Source organism: Anser cygnoides, chromosome 11 (assembly GCF_040182565.1).
Source record: "Anser cygnoides isolate HZ-2024a breed goose chromosome 11, Taihu_goose_T2T_genome, whole genome shotgun sequence".
NCBI lineage: Eukaryota > Metazoa > Chordata > Aves > Anseriformes > Anatidae > Anser > Anser cygnoides.
In genome coordinates, this window is record NC_089883.1 from 16,669,961 (window position 1) to 16,689,297 (window position 19,337).

Sequence of the window (19,337 nt, forward strand, 5' to 3'; positions counted from 1 at the left end):
ATTGAAATACAGAATACAAAGTAGGGACAAATGGAGACCCTTGCTGGTCCTGACATCCTGGAGAGGACGTGAGCATGAAGCCTGCACAACATAATGAATGAACTCAGGCTACCAAGACAAAACGATCAGACCTTGATGCCCCACATTTTTTATTGTAGAGAGTGTTCTCATTGGTACAAATGTGACTGTAGCTGTTTGTTTGTCTTCACTGGGCAAAGATTACCTTCCACAGATTAAATTATGAATTGTGTATACAAGAGAGAGGCTATGTTCTTCTGAACACAAGTGACGTACATTAAATCATGAAGTTTTTTCAAACTATTTAGAATGTTTTGTGCTCCAAGAAGCCAGAGTTTAGAAGACAATATTTTAAATAAGCAGCAGCCAATAGTGTGTGTGTTGTGCCATTTCCTTTAAAACACCCAAGTTACCCGTGTGAGCAAGACATCTCTTGTCAACTGAGGCGTTTACTCTTAGCTCCAACTGCTTGCACATGACAAACTTCTACTGTGGCACCCAGCTTCTTCAGTTCACTCAGCCAGATTATCTGCTTGTGGGACAGGCGATCGTTGGGACCTTTCACTTCCACCAGCTAGAAAGAAATGATTGATTAACAGTGTGTCTTATGTGGAGGAACTGAAAAATCATTCATTCCAACAGACTAATGGAAGAATTACTTTATGGCTGTTATTTGCAACATAAGTAATACAGATTTACACGACATATGACCAGTGGGCACTAAATGATTAACCCAGGTCCCTAACTGTAAGAATGAAATTTTATGTAGTAATCACCCACCAAAACACAGCCAGAGGAACTGGTGAATGAAGGGACCACATATTCAAAGCCCAATCATCTACAACCTTATCTGTCATTCACGTCTGGTAACACAGTGCCAGCTTATACTGACAACAACTGAAAATACATTACCTCAGCTGTTTTAGTGAACTGATTTCTGCTGTTCAGCTGTGGTTTATAAATGCATAACAAGATGCTCCAACAGCTATGTGCAATAGTCTTCTAGCAACTATTTCACTATGATGCAAGACACAAACCATGACTGTTTACTCAATTTTTGTAGTAGAGAGTTCTGTAGTTAGCTCATATATTCAAGTTTTTGTGTAAGTAAGCGGTGACTTTAGCACTCCTTTCCAACAACAGTCTGAATTCTGTATGGCTGCTTGAGTGCTTGCTAAACAATTGCCTTACAGTAAATTTAACCAAAAAGATCTATTCTATAACAATACCTAGCCACCTCTTGCTGGTTCTTACACCATTAAGACCACACCAAAATAAGTGATAAAATAACGGAAAAGCAATCAACCACTATTTGCTGCACACAATACCTTATAGTGATTACTGTGAGTACTCCACACAACCAGGTCAGGCAGTCCCCCTCTGCAATGGCGCAGATCTTTGGAAAGTCGCCTAAAAACACCACTCAGAAACATTCCTCCAAGGCAAGAGACAAGGCTCTGGAAGAGAAATTTAGGCAGTTGACCTTTTTAATTTCTTGCACAGGCATTTCTCAATCCTCATAAGAATATTCCATGGCCAGTCTCAGTGTCTTATTTAGTCACAAGCAATGAGCAATTTAGATGTTATCTGCAGCAATTTCCCCTCTGTGTTCCCAACTACTGTTGCAGGAGAAGTGGCCATATCAGAAAAGGGTAACAGCACATGGGACTAGCGAGAAGTGTGCTGAAGTCCCCATGTAATTCCTCCCTCCCAGTGAGTCTGGACTCAGTGCCTCAGCACAAACTGTGAGCACACCATGACCCTGTGTGTGAGTTAACAGTGAGCCTGATGAAGCGGCGCACCCGCTCTGGACAGCAGTTATTTACCTGAACTTGCTGGAGGGAAACAAAACGTCCCCAGCTAACCAGTGCTGCTGCTTTTCCCTCCTGAGTAGTCCAGATGTCAGCAATCAACTTTGCCAGAGTCTCTGAGGAAGATGCATGAAGCTGCTGGAGTCTGGCCTCAATGACATCCCTCCTGTTCTCATAGAAGCTGTCAGTGTATAAATCCAGGGGGAATGTCTGTATGACAAGGTAAATACAGCTCTGAGGACCTGCCAGCAAAGCAGCGATTCCAAGAATGACAATGCCCTACTTTGTACTTTTCTTCATCTGAGCTACCAAGTCACTCAGACTGAGACAACTGAATGTAAACATATCCATTACATAAGCCCCTATTAAACAGGAAAAGAGCTGCATATATTTTAACAATTGATGTCAGTGCAGCAAACGCTGGCCACATCTTAGCCCATGCTGGGTTTTTTTGAACTCTGGTCAGAGGTTCCTTTAATTAGCAGAAAACAAAATAGTGCTCTCTAATGTGCCAAGCAGTAATGAGTTAGAATTTGTTATCAGGATCAAGACTGCTCAGCTACGGTGAAACAGTATAGGGGCAGGGGGAACAAAGCAGTGGTAAAACTGGGGAATATTAATCAAGCCGCCTAAAAGCGAAGAGACTTACGGAGATCTCTGAACCCATCACAGTATAAAAAGTCCTTATAGCTATTATTTGATTTTGAACATGGGTAAAAATGGCAGGCAAGTAGATGAGTGCCATTCTAGCTTTTCAAGATCAGATGCAGAGCACTTAGAGAATATCAAATTTCAGCCCTCCTTACACAAACTGCTGCCACAGCTAATTCCGGGAAATGCAGCGTAGGACTGTCTGTGTGAGCCTTCAGCTTTCATGCCTAAGGCTTACGATATCTTTGCTCTGTGTTAATAAGTAAAATCTCGCTAACAACAACAACTAATAAGCAAATGAGCTACAAATGTGCTTGTAATGAGCAAGCTCAAGAGCACATGCAAGGTGTGTTGTGTTTTTTTTAAAGAAAATAAAAAGAAATAATAATAAAGAAAGCCCTGCATGCCACACCTTTAAAATACAAGGAAATTTCTGCCTAAGGTAACTTATACTGATATCAATCTGTAACGTCATACAGTACAAATAATACATCTGCTTAGGGAGGAGGACCACACCAGCTGTTCTACCTCTTGGATAGGGTTCCAATTAGAAGCAACGATTAAGGTAGAAGAAAGATGTTGTAGGACTGTAAAAAGCCCAACATTTTTCTTCTTCTGAGATTATAGCTCTTTAGAGTTTTCTTAGCAAATGTCACTACATGATCAAGTTTTCTAGCTGGAATTATTAAAAGTGTTTGTAATTTGTAGTCTGTAAAGCATCTATATAAAAGCCACAAATTCACCTTTAATCATTAAGCTTCATGACAGAGCTGTTGGGGATGGAGGGTGTATTGTTGTTTGCTTGTTTATTAAAAAAAAAAAAAAGGATTAGCCCAAAACATGAACATGTTCGGGCTGAGTGGATGGGGGTGGGGTGTAAACGAACTTGAGCTTTACAATGTGATTTCCCTTTAAAGGCTACTGAAAAGAAATTGGCTCTTTTTAACAGAGTGTGTCAGCTTCAAATGATGTGAACTATATACTATGAACTATGATGTGACCTATATACTATGGAATAGCAGTATTCCTACCCTTAAATGACCCTTCAACCAGTGAGTTCAGATATTGGACATCTGCATTTAACCAGCTGAATCCTACCCTACCTGACAGTCAATCCAGTCTTACATGGTTATTAGTTACTGAGGAGCCCATTAGCAACAAGCCCCATGTAACAGCATAAAATAAGCAATGCCAAAACCTTTCTGAAAAGTCCCTCAGAATAAAATGTGAATCCAATCCGGAATAAGATTGTTAACACAGCTACAAATCCTAGAGCAATATGGGTAAAGAAATTAACAAAAAAAAAAACTTTTAAAAGTACCTGATAGGAATTTCTGAAGACATCAGGTATGTCATCCATGTAAACAATATCCCACATTAGAATGCCATACAGTGTGATAAATGTTGACCCTTCGCCATGAATACCTTAAGAGCAAATACAAATATTTCAGTCATAAAAATGGAAACATCGTTGATTTCTACAGCAACTGCATATGAAGAGCTACTAAATCAGCATGATCCAAACCAGGAACATGCTATGTCTGGTTTATACGCAGCTGAAATTAGTATATATTAACATTGCAGCAAAAAGTTATAAATATGTTTTATTATTCAAACGGTTTGCTAATGCCTTCCATTCCAGGCTAGTTGCCTTCATTTACAGGATAAGATTAAATTACCATGCCCTGTTACAATAAGGCTTACTTTTCTAACGTTAACAATTTTTTAATACACTTTTTATAGGAACCCCATGCAGCAGGATAGGCCTAGGGAAGAGTGGCTGGAAACCTGCCTGGCAGAAAAGGACCTGGGGGTGCTGGTCGACAGCCAGATGAACATGAGCCAGTGGTGTGGCTGGGAAGGCCGGTGACATCCTGGCTTGCATCAAAAATAGTGTGGCCAGGAGGACTAGGGAATTGAAGTGATTGTTCCCTTGTATGTGGCACTGGTGAGACCACACCTGAAGTACTGCATTCAGTTTTGGGCCCCTCAATACACAAAAGATACTGAGTTGCTGGAATGCATTCAGAGAAGAGCAACGAAGCTGGTGAGGGACTAGAAGGCAGGATTTATGAGGAGCAGCCACGGGAACTGGGGCTGCTTGGTCTGGAGAACAGGAGGCTGAGGAGAGGCCTCATCACTCTACAACTACCTGAAAGGAGGCTGCAGCCCATCTTTCTCATGCGACAAGTGTTAGGATGTGAGGAAATGGCCACAAGGTGCACCGGGGAGGTTTTAGGTTGGCTATCAGGAAGAATTTCTTCATGGAAAGAATGGTGGTTAGGCACTGAACAGGCTGCCCAGGATAGTGGTGGAGTCCCCATCCTTGGAGGTCCTTAAGAGATGTGTGGTTGTGGCACTTACGGACATGGTTCAGTGGTGGGCTTGGTAGTGTTATGTAATGGTTGGACTCAATCTTAAGTGTTTTTCTCCAACCTAAATGAGTCTATGATCACTTACATATAAAAATGTATGTATGTGGGTTGGCCCTGGCTTGTAGATATATATAGGATAGCAGGAAGGGGGAGAGAATCGAAGGGGAAAAGTGAGTGGGGAAAAAAAAAGAAAAACCTCATGGGCAGAGAAAAAGACAACTTTGTGTGACAGGGAAAACAAACATGATGCAAAAGCAATCAGGTACCACCAGCAGACTAGGGCCCTGCCAGTCTCCAAGTAACGACCTTTTAGACTGTGTTAGCACTATTCAGCAATAGCTAAAATATTTGTGTATCATCATCAACACTGTTCTGGTCACCAATCTAAATCACAGCACCATATGAGCAGCAATGAAGAACTCCAGCCAGCTCCAATCACATCTAAAGGCCATCTGTGTGTGTGTGTGTGTGTACACATGTGCATGTGTTTGAATATATATGTATATGTATATATACATAAAAAAAAATTAAATTTATTTTATATTACGTTATATAATGACATCTATTAATAAGGTATATAATACGTAATATAGCACAGTATGATGTAATAATAGACTACTTAAATAATTCTTATATATAACTACATTTTTACATATTTATTATATATAATTTCTGTATGCGTATGAATTAATATTTTATAAACGCTATACTATTTTACCATTTATTATATATCTATAAAATATGTGTACTACATATACATTGTATAACTTAGTTAACACGGATTATATATCACATATATTATGTGTTAAGCAATATCTTTTTTAGTATAATATTAATACCGCAGTATGGTAAAATAGAATGTATTATAGTATTTAGTATATAATATATATTATGTGATATTATATTTATTATATATGATTATATGTTGTATAGTGCAACATTTGTGTTATTATATATTATGTATAATATATGTATCATTTAAATGCATACTGTGAATATACCTACATATGTATATCTTGTCATATATGTATACATACAACATATATAATTTTAGATGTCATTTATATGAACATGTATATATATATGCTGAGTAAAAAAAGCTTTCATTATGTTCATATGTATGAACAAGCATTTTCAAAAGCAGTTGTTGAGTGTCTTGCTATGGTACATACTGTTCTCATGTTCATCTAGTACCAAAAATCACTGGACATCTATTTACCTTTCCTGTAAAGTAGGTATCTTCCTTAATGACACTCTCTTGAATGTCAGTGCTAGCATTTTGCCCCTAACAAATATATAGCTGTTCACTGATAAGAAAGCCAAAATAAGCATTTTTCTAAGGAGTGAAAGAAGAAACACTTTTTTTTTCTTAATACATTTCAAAACTGCCTTTCGTACATGAAGGCAGCAAATAATTAAAGGCCAGGAAGAAGGTCAGCTGGAAAATACATATTAGAGCATTTTGCAAAAGGAAATAGAATCAGACTGAAAACTGGTCTATTTAATTAACTAAACTGCTTAGTAAACTGGTTATTTACTCCAATAGTTATCTTACTTTATTAAAAAAAAAGTTAACGTTACCCTGATCAAAACCATTCTGCCTGTAATGAGTTAAGGCAAGCTCCTCAACTGAGCACATGACTGTGGATACACTGAAGTCTTCGCCTCTTTCTTCGTCACCAACATCCTCCATTAGAAACACAGATTTTCCCAGTCCCGTTTGAGGACACATCTTTCCTTTGATTGTAACCTGAACACATTAAAACATCTAGTTACTTCCTAGTATCTCATTTAAAAAAAACTTTAGCCTAGATATCCAAAGCCCTCCTAAAAATACAGATCTTCTTTTCAGTTTTCTTAAACCAAAACCTGACTGCTTCCAAAAATCAAGTGAGTAAAATTTAGCTGGCAATTCCCTTGAAACCATCCTGTTAAAAGATTAATTTCTCAATGGCAAATCAGCTTTTCTAAACTGGCAAATTTTTCAGAAAAAAAAAAAATCTCATAAAAATGCTGAGCAGAATGGAATGTTAGTATTTCCATATACAAGACCAAGATGAAAGAATACAGACAACTGAACAGACAGATTCTGGCCTGAAAAAAGAAGGGCTGTAGGGAGGTATGCAGTGACAGGGCTGAGGGAGAACAAGGCTCTGCTCTGACTTTGCCCACATACAAATCTTTTTGTTGCAGGGAAAAGAATGTTTTTTTTTTTTTTAAAAAAAAAAAAGGCATTCCAATATGATGCAAGTGCACTATATTGCATAGTTTCACAGGGTATATTTAGAGTGCATAACTCCAAAAGATTGTAAAAGAAACCCTTGCATTTTCTTGTGCCATTAGTCTAATGCTCACATCATCCTACTACTTTTTCTTACACACAGAATGCCTGAAGACATCAGAGGCAATGCACAGACTTGCTCAGGCTCTTCTGACAGAAAAGTTCTGAGGGTGTTACTGGTATTAATTAATGGGGTTTAGATATAAACAGATTTGCACAAAAGGAGTTTGTACATGAGGTTTTTGTTGTAGAAACACATTTGTCTTCACTTTCTTAGAGCAGAAGTAAGACAGAGTTTGGTGAATAGCACATACTGACAGTTTCCCAGATTACTTCTTCTTGTCAAAATGATAAAGACTTCATGAGATTGTATATCTCAGAAGCTCCCGGCATCTTTACTTACATGAGTCACATCCTCCACAGTTATGACGGGCAGATCATGCAACAGGCATCTGAACTGCCTGCAGCTTGGTGAGTCTCTGATGCGAAGGGCCCGCTGGTAGAGAGAAAGACGATGCCCAGTGCGTACAAATGGGTCTGCCAGTCCATTTCTAATGCAGTCAATGGCCTAGCAAAGATCAAGATAACGAGCAGTGATTTAGAAAGACCTATGCAAATCTTTGTATTCTTACCAGGACTAACATATTTAAGGAGCACAAAAATGTGAATGCGAAAAGCCAGCACATAAACAGGGCTGCCTTCCTTATATGTGTAATGAAGTTCTAGCTATTATTTTGCATTGGAAGTCTTCTGGATTAAAATTTTGATTGCACTGGTACATTAAAAAGGAATTACTATCCATTCGTACTGATCAATATAAGACTGAGTGTAAAATCTACGTAAGTGACTAGAAAAAAGTTAGCTGTAAGGTAAATAAGCTTAATACTTTTAAGCCTGTTTCTTAATACTTAAATGGAAACAGAAGGACTACATCATTTGTACAAGAATGCACATGCAGAGCAACTTTTAGACCGATGCATGACTGCACTGAAGAAGATCCAGGGCTAATTGTAGAATTAAAAAAATAATAATTCAAATTACAGTTGTGATGTACTGTCTTTCTGTGACTTGGAACGGCATTTTGTCCTAATTTATAAATGACTGAGACTCTTCCTTTGTACAACTTCCAATTCAAAATCTAGAAATAGCCTTATGTCAAGCTACAAGATGCAGAAGAGACACTGCAGACACTAGACAGCCTATGGTATTATTTCCTATTAACAGAGTTACAGAATTAAATACAACAGAAAGTACAAGCATTTAATCCCAATTCTCAATAGCCTTGCTGAGGCAAGTAAGCAACAGCAAGAAAAAAAAAAGTTATTCTCAGCTAATTTTAAGTAACTCTACAACTGGTACTGTTCCTGGACTTAAATCATTTTTTTTCACCTCAATTTTTCTCAATTCACCTCACTGCCAAATTAGTCATATATCTCAGGTGTGTTTAATTATATTGGCTTTCTTTAATTATTAGATAAAAGTTGATTTTCAGTCTCCTTGTCCCACTTTGCTGTGACATAAATTGTCCTACAGTTTCATTTTCAGTCACTAACATTATTTCTGCTTTGTGTGTAACAGACAAGAAAAATGGACATAATCTTCCTGTATTTACAAATCCTCAGACAAACAGCTGATACAACTACCACCTCCTGTTTTGTTTCTTTATTCCAGATATGGCCTCTTCATGACTTGGGTTCAGAAGCATAAGCATTTACTGCACGTAACTTCTCTGCTTCTCAGATATCAGGCATATTTATAAGGAAGAACAGAAGAGGATGCTGCTGATTGGTAACTCTATACAATCCCTCAAGCCTCTTCTACACAACAAAAAAAGCAGGTCAACCAAGGACGAAGGTACACTCAATATGCAGAAATTATTATATTTCTTAGGAGAAAGTGGTTCCCCGACCTTGGGATTTCTACCAACATATGCATTTTTAGAAGAGCCTACCTAGATGTTCTTTTCATGAAATAATATGTATTTAAAAAAATGTTTTCAGACAATGCCTGCAGTGTTTCCAGCCATACAGCATGCAAATGTGATGATAGATACCTTCTTAGTGTTTTTCAAGTGCTGATGTAAATTCAGAGCGAGACGGTCCCACCACCGCCCTCTGCTGTCAGTACAATACACATCCTGAGACAAAAGAGTCTGCAGCTCCTTCACCGCTTCCTGTAGTGACAGGGATGTATCTTTATTAACTGAGTTAGAAAACAAAGTTTAAGTTCCATTATATAAATTGCTTATAATTTTCCCTTCTAATTGCTGGTACCGTAAAAACTTTGCACAATTCAAACCCCATTTTTACTCCAGCACCATAAGTATTCAGTTGTCTGTGTATGTCTTAGGAACTCGAAGATAATAAGAGATAATTTTATGTAAGCTTAAAGCTTAGCTATAAAAATAAAATATTTTTGTCCTTTTTGTCTTCCTTGTTGTATATGAAAAAGGCCTGATTTTTACTTGTTCCTTTTCTGCAGAGGCAGTCTTTCTCAGAATAATATGTCTTTATCTAACATAAAAGTCAGAGGACTTTGGAGATCTTAGCTCCTCAGCTGAAGAGACAGGAGATTTCACAAAGGACTTTTCTTCCAAGATTTCCACTTTTAAAGGCAAAAACCAAACTTGTGAAACAAAGATACCTTCAAATAATGATAGAGTCTCGTTAACAATATTATGGCATATTACACATGGCAAAGCATAAGCATAAATCAACACAATCTAAAAAAATGGGGTTTCCTTTAAAACCTTCTAAAACATACAGAAAAAAAAAAGACACTTTATACTTAAAAGTAATCTCTTAAGAGAACTGTAGCAAGTCATGGCAAACATCACCATTTTCCAGCCAGGTCAGAAATAAAAATGATACATAAAGCTACATTAAAAATGTTTTTCTGTTCACCTTACCACCTCACCTTACCTTGTACATGTGAAGTCTCTGCAAAATTTCAACACCTTGAGAAAGTATTCTTGTATATACCCAGCCAACTGTGAAACGTCGCAGGTACTCAGGTAGAACTCTGTGATAGCTGAAAGGTAAGAGCAGCTCAGGAGATTCATTTAATGATGGCAATTTAAATCCTTAAAAATTCTCTTACTAAGAATACTTAGAATCAAAGCATTTAAAACATGCAATGCCTTATATATGAATTGGGTTCTGCAAGGCAAGAACCCAAAGATAACCATATAGCTGAGGTAGCAATTGTAAGCTGCATTTGTGCAACATTATTTGGTTTCAAGAAATTGGTTGAAAGAAGATATTCAAGATATTGGTTTTCAAGAAAAGAATTAGGTTCTGCATCAGATGCAAAGCAGTAAATTACTACATCGTGTTTCCTTATTGCTAACTTGTTCTCATAAGTCAAACTTCAGAAACTCAGCTGAACAGAAGGAGAAGGCTGGAACAAGCATTTCCTGCCCTAAACGAAGATTAATGCCTTTGGGGTAGGCACCTCTATGTTTCAAAAAATTACTGAAATTTAAATAGGTTTTTTCCACTGCCTTCAGTGTGAAATGGACTAGAACTCCATGCAACCCTCCATGAACATTACTTTAAATCAGTTGCCATGACAATGAATATAATGCCAAACTTAACACTTTAACTTTCAGTGCATCATTAAACCAGAGAACAAAATAATTAACACAAAAAACAGTGAAGGATGCTTCAAAAACTGTACACATTACTTCAGTTCTCAGATCTTCAGTGGTGTTTCCTGAATGACACACAATTGGAATTTTCAACAGATGAATAACCCACTATGTTTTCCCATAACCTTTGCAACATTCTTTTGTTCCCAGTGAATTTTAAATTCTGCTGATTGCTATTTGTCTAAAAGCCATAAAAACAAACTATGATGAGGGAAAAATAAGGCTCTTGTTCTCCTGCATTGGCATGTAGAACAGAAGTGTTTTAGTGCTTTATTCATGCCTACCAATTCATTCCCAAGGCTTTAGAAAAAAGGCTTTTTCACAGATACCACTTAAAAGCTAAACAAACAACCAGGAAGTTCAAAGCTTTCAAGAACATTAAAGTTTCTAAATTTATCAGGCTTGAATAATATCACAAGTCTATAAGCCTCTCTCAAAAGGAACAGTACCAAAAGTAAGACAATGCACTTATGAACACTGTGCTCGTTTCCAGTTTACTACCTCAAAGAGGGGTGATTTTTCAGTTCATTCCACGTTTCTTTCGCACATGTATAGAGATGATTAGCTTCTTCCAAGTTCCCATTTACCACTGCAGTGGCTATATCATTTGACAGATGAGCAGCAGTTGCATACCTATGGGAAAAACACGTAATCACTGCTTTAGGATCAAGAAGCATTTATAGTTAAAAGAAATCAATTCCTCCATACAGTACTTTCTAAAAACTCCCTTCCAGTCTCCAAAGACATAGAACCGTGCAGTCAACTTTATTCTTAATCTTGTAGGATCAGCAAAGTTTATACTAGCAGGATATATTGCATTTAAAAGCATTTATAAACTGGAGAACATATTTTTGCTTTTGTTAGGTTCCACTCTAATAATCACAGCAATGTAAGAAGCAACTTTCATCAGCAGATGACCATCAAGCAAACAAATATGCTATTTTAGTTCAAAATAGAAGCCACTGTGAGTTACAAATCTTACTTGGACAAAACACTGCATCTTAAATCACTGCAAAAGTGCACTTCTACCTATTCACATCTGTAGTTCTACATGATGAATATCTTATTTGCCTATACAAGTACTGTAGTAAAGCTTTTCTAGAAGAAAATAGATTTCCAAACTGCCAAAGCTTCCCGTACCTGATAAGATCTTCTCTGTCCTGGAAGATTTGTATTTTCCTATTTACAGTGTAACTGGGGAATACCATACGCCCCATGTTTACCATAAGGACTGTGGAGAGCTGACTTTGACCAGCACTACCAGCTTCTTCATCCTCTATTGACTCAGAAAGTGAAAATAGCAGCAGGATTCGAGAAAAGACAGCCCGAGGGCCTTTACAGACCCTGACAGATCTTCCAGCTAGATCCTTCACCCTGTAAGGACAAATAAAATGATTATAAAATTATTTTTCCCATCAGTTATAAAATTCAAATATCATGAATGAAGTATGAGAATTTTTTCATTTTCACACCATTTGCTGCATAAACTTAATTTTCATAGAGTCATAGAACATCCCAAGTTGGAAGGGACCCACACGGATCATCAAGTCCAACTCCTGGCTCCACACAGGACCACCCAAAAATCACACTATAGGTCTGACAGCTGTGTCCAAACACTTCTTGAATTTTGGCAGGCTTGGTGCTATGATCACTTCCCTGGGGAGCCTATTCCAGTGCCCAGCCACTCTCTCAGATTTTCCCTGAAAGAAGCAGCTTGAGAAACCACATAATGCACATAATCTATCGTGAAAAGCCAAAGGATCGCATTAACTAACAAAAAGTGTAAGGACCATCCACAAGCAGAATAAATTGGAACTAACTGCCCTTTGGGTGCAACCACTCCTGTTGCTATGCCAGACAGGACTAACATGAAACAAGATGTAGTTAGCTGGTGGGGCAATATTTACAGATCACAGTTTGAAATCCTAGGTTTTGGGACTTCATCAAGCCCTTTCATACAAGACAAGATTTTTGCTACTTCTCCACAGAGCAGCAAAGATTTAAACAAGATATTCTCTGATCTTAGGGGGCAACTAATATTTCAGCTGTCAACTACAGAAAAGAGCAGTACGTTCCCGAAGTTTATATGGCTAATCAACTTTTTATACTTTAATTTACTAAATGCATTCCTCTCTTCTAAAGGCATGTTGAGTCTTTCAAAGCATAACTTACATTCACCTGCAAAACGTAACTATAGATTTAAACAGCTTAAGAGGTACCTTTTTAAAATCACTGTCCCAATACCAGCCTGACTCCTGCTGAAGACTGAACGTTGTTTTGCCAATCTCTGAAAATCATCCACAAGTTGCTGTTTCTGACTGTTCGGGTTTGGCAAGTGAAAGATCTTTGCTAATGTTTTTAGCTCAGGGGCTGAAAGCAAATCCAGCCCTTCACATAGGTCTTCCAGTTCAGATTCTAGAAGTAAAATAATCCACATACATTCATTATGTGCTATACGTACACATTCAATCAACAGTTCAAAGTATAGTACATTCATATAACCTAGTACTAATCTAATGATTTGGATTCTTCCAAGTATATTATTGATGCTAGCTGGTCCAGCTTGAAATTCATTATCTTCAAAGGTCCAGTCTGAAGGAATGGAATAATAAGAAGTAATCCCTTTGTAGCTTCAAAGAAAAAGCAAATACAGAGAAATTTTGCTGAGTTACGAGAACAGCTGCTCAAGAAAAACTTCTCTCTTCCTGATGACTGAAACTTCCCAAGGCAAAAAAAATGTACTGCCAGGGAGCAGCAAGAGTGGGGGCTGCTCCACAGGGGGAAAATGAGCCAGGAGTCACATGTGAGCACAGCACAGGCAGTGTCTTCACCATCCTTATATACAGTCCCACTGTAAACAAAGAGAACAGGCAGATCAAAAGTCCTGATAACAGAGCCTACTGGCAGCCCTAGAAAAGGCAAGATGGTGAATCAGGTCCAGGGTCCATTTAAGAGATGAGCCAGACCTAGAGACAAGCCTACAGTTTAGGTCTGAGACCCATCCACAGTACATGGCCAGAGGCAAGATTGGAAACAACTGGCAGCTTTGGTTGGAGGTCCGTCTCCCAAACCATGCCAGGGACAGAGCTGAAGACAGGTTCACCTGGCAAGACAGCTCACAGGTCACGGCCTGAGATGGGGCTGATGAGGGCAAGTAAGGCTGACTGGTGCATCAGTGGCACTGACATTTATTCTGTTCTCCCTGTAACATACTTTGCTCCAACTGCTTCTGTTATTAATGTAACATAACACAGGACTCATCGACCCGAAGCCTGGAGTTATTCTGCTCCTCTAATTCTCTTCTCAATGTACAGACAAGAACGTAGTATATTAAATGCTAACATGCCCCAATACGTTTTATTTATAATACTTTTAATACTTATTAATGCTGGCCATACCTGTCTGCAGAAATCTGGCTTCAACCAGTTCTTCAATTATTGGTGACAAATCCAAACTTATCTCTCCGTACTCTATTTTGTTCACTTTTAACCAGTTCAGCTTGCGTTGAAAAAGTCTCACATATAACTTCTGCCCACCAACTGCAAATTTTATTTAAAACAATGAAAGAAAACAAAAACATTAAATTCTAAAACACGGTACTATGCATACTCACTACCTTACCTACAAAAATTACTGTGATGCAGATATCCTGTAAAACACATTTTAAATCTGCTTGTGTTCTATAGACAGACTTGGTAAAACAACAGAACCTACCTTTCAAAGTAATCATTACTCATTAGAATCCTTAAGTTTTGTAGGTAATAGAAGCTATTACCATGGATTTTGTAGGTAACAAACATTGCTGAAATTTTCTTTGGACACACCCTTTAAGAAATATTTTCTAGGTAATGACAACTTTATTTTATTTATAACTCTGCATAGTGTGACTTTAAATAGGTCTTTCTGCTTTCTTTAATACTTGAGCAATAAGCATTTGATGCTGAGGAAACAAAAGAAGCTGTAGTTTGGTGGAATGATTTCAGAATCACAGAACACTTCTCAGTGTACTAGTCTTTGGATTCTGATTTTTACCAAAGATATAAAAACCTAATTTTAATAATATATTTATTGAAGACAAGAATAAAGCTCCTGTTGATTTGATTTTTGTCAGGGAAGACATCACTTAAAGTAACTTTAAAAAACACTTTTAAAATACTAGCAATGCTGCAATTTGACCAAATAATAACTTATTAAATCTTAGCTGAAATTTGCCTAGCTATTCTTACTACATTCAGCACCCTTCTGAATAACTATCTCACCCCTCATTAACTTCAAATTTATTTATCTGTTTGGTGATTGGCAATGCTCTCCATCCACTTTTTGCTGCTCACCCACTTTTGAGAAAACTAGGCAGGAAGGAAGGACTACTTCCAATTTAATTCTTTTTAAAATATCATTCCTTTCTTAATACATAACTCATGGAAGAATCGCAGACTTTTATCAGAAAATAATGAAATACTGGAGAATACCTATGCTCAAGCTATTTACTTTATAGCATTAAGCATGTACTTTTTCTTGTTATAACTGAGAGGCAATACTTGCTTAGGTAGAAACTACTAATGTGGAATAGATATCTTATCTACCTGAACTTTTAAAGTATTCTGTCCAAGATTTCTTGAAGGTAAAGACATCCATCACTTGTCCAGAACTCGTTATCTATTGACTTAATACTATACGACCACATCTCGTAGCTGAATCATTGTTTTTCCTACCCTGCAAAGAGAGAGTGTTTTATTTGTGACTGTAGCAGTCAGTGCAGACATGGATTTGTCAGCTCTACTCTGCAATAACTTTTTTTCTGTATTCTGAACTCCTGTGAGAGAGGAACCCTGAATTCATTGAAAGAGAAACAAGTGTACAAGTACTGATCAAGAGAAGGGGGTGTAGAAATAAGAAAGCTGTATCCTGATTTTTTCTTCTAGTATTGGTTGAAGTAGCTAAAGCCCACATCCACTAGCTACCTAACTGTAAGCTTATTCTCAGATCTCCTTTGAATGTAAATGAGCCAATAAAAACTTTTGTTGCTTTTATTGTTCTTTCTTTACATACGCCGATTTTAACTACCCTAACATAAGCAATGTATTATCAAGCTTTATGTCACTGTATATGCATTTAGGTGGAGAAGGCTAACTAATATTCTTACGGCTCTGAGTGCACCAAACGGCTCTACCAGGCAGACTGCAGGGAAGGGCTGTGGGAAGCATGACCAGGGCGTCCCCACCCACTCGGAGCCGTGCTGCTGCTCAGGCTGTTGGCCTGGGCTCTTGCCTGAGCCATGCACTGGTGTGCCGGCATCCAGCAGGCACCTCACTGGCTTGGCTTCCTGGCTTGACCATGTGCCTGCCCTGCTGTTGTGGGCTGGCCCCAAGTCCCGCCACTGCTGCAGCACAGCTGGCCGGTGTGACACCGGTCCCACTCAGCAGCGTGGGTCTGCGCCCCCAGGTGAGGAGGGGACACAGCACCTTGCCTGCCCCGCTGCCCGCTCAGGCTGCTGGCTCATCTTCCCTTGCAGAGCAGCTGCCCCCTGACAAATACAGACCTATGTTACAATCTTGTCTTACTTATGATAGACTCATAACTTGTATTAGCATTAGTTTTTGTATTTAGTGTTAGTGCATGTAATTAGTACAATATAATCTGTAAGACTTTAATTGTGATCACTGCAGAAAATGCCTAAGTTTAGAACTTAGGTTTCAGAACTATTATTTTGAGATCTATGTGTATAGCACAGGCCTCTTTATAACCCCATTCTGCAGAATTTCCATATGTATTAACCATAAAAAGTTTGGTATTAACTGATGGTCTTTTTTTGTGGATTGATGTTTAAACACAGAAGCAAGTTGATTTGAGATTCTAAAAAAAAAATTATTTTTCTAGTTAAGCTACAGAAATAACCACAATCGTATATTTTTAATTCTCTCCTTATTTCATGCAATCTCTACTATTTATTATTACTTTCCCTTAAAGCAGCATTAGGAAAATTTACCTACAAGAAGCTACTGGAGGGATACACCTCCTGAGAAAAAGGAGTTTCTTCCATGAAGCAGTTTAACAAGCTGAACTGCCCACTGGTATAGTACTCTTCACTTAAAACTCTGTAAGTTCTCTCTACAAGAGACAGCATGAGAATGTAAAAATAGAAGGGTACCTGATAATTGGCAGAACTTAGTAATAATGTTCATATCTTGATCATCAAATAGTCTCACATCATCTTCATTCTCCAAGACTGCTCGCAACACCACTAAAAAATTCTGGAGGTAATATGGTTGACCAGGAGTGTTGGGAACAGAGATAACCTCATTTATTTTGTCTAAAATGTCACCAATGGAATTTTGAAACTCCACCTTTTGCACAGTTTCTGAAAAATTATGATTAATGTCATCCTTAAAGTGTTCATGAACTTCCACAGGAAGTACCTGTACATCACCCTTTTCAAAGCAATTTTGTGTACCACAGTTCACTTCCATTTTGGAAGACAGACTAAGTTGAGCGTGAAGCTGAGTCTTTACCTCCAAACTACTGATCGGCTCTGCTGAAGTATAAATGGCTAAATGTGTTTCAAAATTATCAGGATTAAGCATTACACCTTCAGATCTACTTTCTGTTTTGGTGTTCCTTGTACCAAATGGTAATCTCTTGCTGTTAACAGCTGGTAGTGATACCTGAACAACATCCATAAGGTCTTCCCTACTACATTTGTTTATTTCTTCTTGAAATTCAGATTCCTTTCTTGAAGGATTTTGTTCCTCATGCTCTCCCTGAGCAAGCTCATTTTCTTTCTGAGAACTATGCCCAGAAAAAATCTCAGCATCAGCATCATCCAGTGTTGCAGCACTTTTGCACATCTTGTGAACAGCTGGAGGTGACGAGTCGATCTCTTTATATACTACCTGTTTTCCTCCCTGGACGCAACGTCTTCTGGACAGTTTAGATGACAAGCTTCCCAAAGAGACAATTTTAACTGTTTGATCCCTTGGTTCACTGTGAACGCTACAGTCTGAACTACTGTTGCTAAAATAAGGGCTAATATGTTGCGCCGCACTCCCTTCTGTTTTCAATGAACTGCTTTTGGAAGGACTTGGTCTTAGATTTGAGAGGTTTTTTGAGAAGTATGGGCTGGAATTATTGTCCACATTTGCACCCAGAGGACCTTCACCCTTTCCAGAGCTCAGTGTTGAATCAACACCACCCAGCTCACCGTGGCTGCTTGGACACACAGCATCCATGTGCTCATTTATTCCATATCTTGGTACCATTTGCCCACACATGGGACAGGTAATTTTTGCAGGGGGAACATTGTTAAAAAATGAAATAATAGAGGAGGATTCTGAATGCAGAGATGGTGTTCCTTTAATTTCCACTTTCTTTGCTGTTTCTTTTTTTTTCTTCTTTTTACTCAGTGACAAACTTACTCGGGATCTTTTACTTTCTGAAGACCTAGCTTCTGACATTATGGAACTTCAGAGCATTTACATGGCACGGGCAACTTCAGTCAGGTCATACTTCCTTATCCTGCAGTACTTAAAAGGAAAAAGAGACTTCTCTCGGCTTTGCATTATCCATCTGCAATCCTCTGACATCCCTTTAAGACGAAAATAAACAAAAAGTTGCACGAAAGACTTTCTAAGATACGAAACGCAATGAAAATGAAAGGTAAAGGGAAAAAACCTGAACGCAAGCCCGTAGCCCAGTCAGCTCACGCCCCCCGTCCCTCAGCTGCCCGTAGGCCCGGTACTCCCGGTGCTGAGCTCCCCTCGCAGGCGCCACGCGGTGCCCACGCGTGTCAGACCGCGCCGCCCGCCCGGGCCCTTCTCCTCACGGCGCCGAGGCACGGCCCCCGCCGCCGCATCTCCCGGGCCCGCTCTGCCCTGCGGGCACGGCCCCGCCGCCCCCAGCCCCCCATCCGCTCCCCCGGCTTCCCTCACGTACCGGCACCGTCGCCGAGCCACCCCCGCCGCGCCCCGCCCGGCCCGGGAGCGCTGAGGGGCGCTGAGGGAGGCGGGCGCTAGGGCCCGGGGCCGCCCCGTGCAGGCCGCGCAGCGCAGCGCCGATGGCGGCGGCAGGCCTGGGGAGCCGAGCGCGGAGTCACGCCCAGCGGCCCCGTCCAAAGACAAAGCGGGTGGTAAAAGCAGACCTCTAACGGCGTAATTTAAAGGTTTCACAGCTCTGTTCAGTCACCAAAGAGGGGCATATACTTAAGTGCTTCTACCCTGAGAATAAAGCTCTAAGTTAAACAGCTCCTGCTTACTGAGTTACTGCTGGCTTACAGGCTGCTCTGCGCTCCCTGCGTTACGGCCCTCAGCTTTTCCCTGCTCTGAGGAACCTGTTCCTGGAGGAGTCCCACCGTGACACAGCCGAGGCAATGTTAAAAAAGGCAAGAAAATACGTTAAAGAAAGTAGATGTCTATCGAAGATGTATACCAACGCTAATTTAGGAAATATTAATCACTTCTTTGCTCTGTTTTTAAAGGGATGTCATCTTTCCAAGGCTGACGGAAGTTATAGTCAAGCTGTTCATGAAATCTCTTTACATCCCAAATAAAAGGGTTTAA

General features: G+C 39.2%; 1 protein-coding gene across 3 annotated transcripts; it reads right to left on the reverse strand.

Annotated features, from left to right (window-relative positions):
- Positions 1-132: 132 nt before the first annotated feature.
- FAN1 (FANCD2 and FANCI associated nuclease 1) lies at positions 133-18,842 on the reverse strand. 3 transcript variants are annotated; one of them, XM_048060058.2, is made up of 14 exons: positions 18,715-18,842; positions 16,934-18,367; positions 14,184-14,324; positions 13,005-13,200; positions 11,926-12,159; positions 11,287-11,418; positions 10,058-10,166; positions 9,190-9,309; positions 7,540-7,704; positions 6,437-6,605; positions 3,802-3,905; positions 1,845-2,039; positions 1,347-1,475; positions 133-592 (listed from the first exon to the last, which is right to left on the reverse strand). In XM_048060058.2, the coding sequence occupies exons 2-14, from the start codon at positions 18,234-18,236 to the stop codon at positions 455-457; spliced, it is 3,135 nt and encodes a 1,044-aa protein (XP_047916015.2). In that variant the 5' UTR covers positions 18,237-18,367; positions 18,715-18,842; the 3' UTR covers positions 133-454. The 3 variants fall into 3 exon arrangements, with proteins under 3 accessions (XP_047916015.2, XP_066860043.1, XP_066860044.1); XM_067003942.1 differs by lacking the exon at positions 18,715-18,842 and adding an exon at positions 18,454-18,473; XM_067003943.1 differs by lacking the exon at positions 14,184-14,324.
- Between the last annotated feature and the right edge of the window lie 495 nt (positions 18,843-19,337).

What these genes read in the sequence shown, in the direction of transcription:
- FAN1 (XM_048060058.2), bottom strand. Translation starts at nt 18,236, where the DNA reads ATGTCAGAAGCTAGGTCTTCAGAAAGTAAAAGATCCCGAGTAAGTTTG. An exon ending in GACAGAGAAGATCTTATCAG is followed by an intron (nt 11,419 to 11,925) that starts GTACGGGAAGCT and finishes TTTTTCCCATAG; the next exon opens with GTATGCAACTGCTGCTCATC. An exon ending in CTGTGGAGGATGTGACTCAT is followed by an intron (nt 6,606 to 7,539) that starts GTAAGTAAAGAT and finishes TAATGTGTTCAG; the next exon opens with GTTACAATCAAAGGAAAGAT.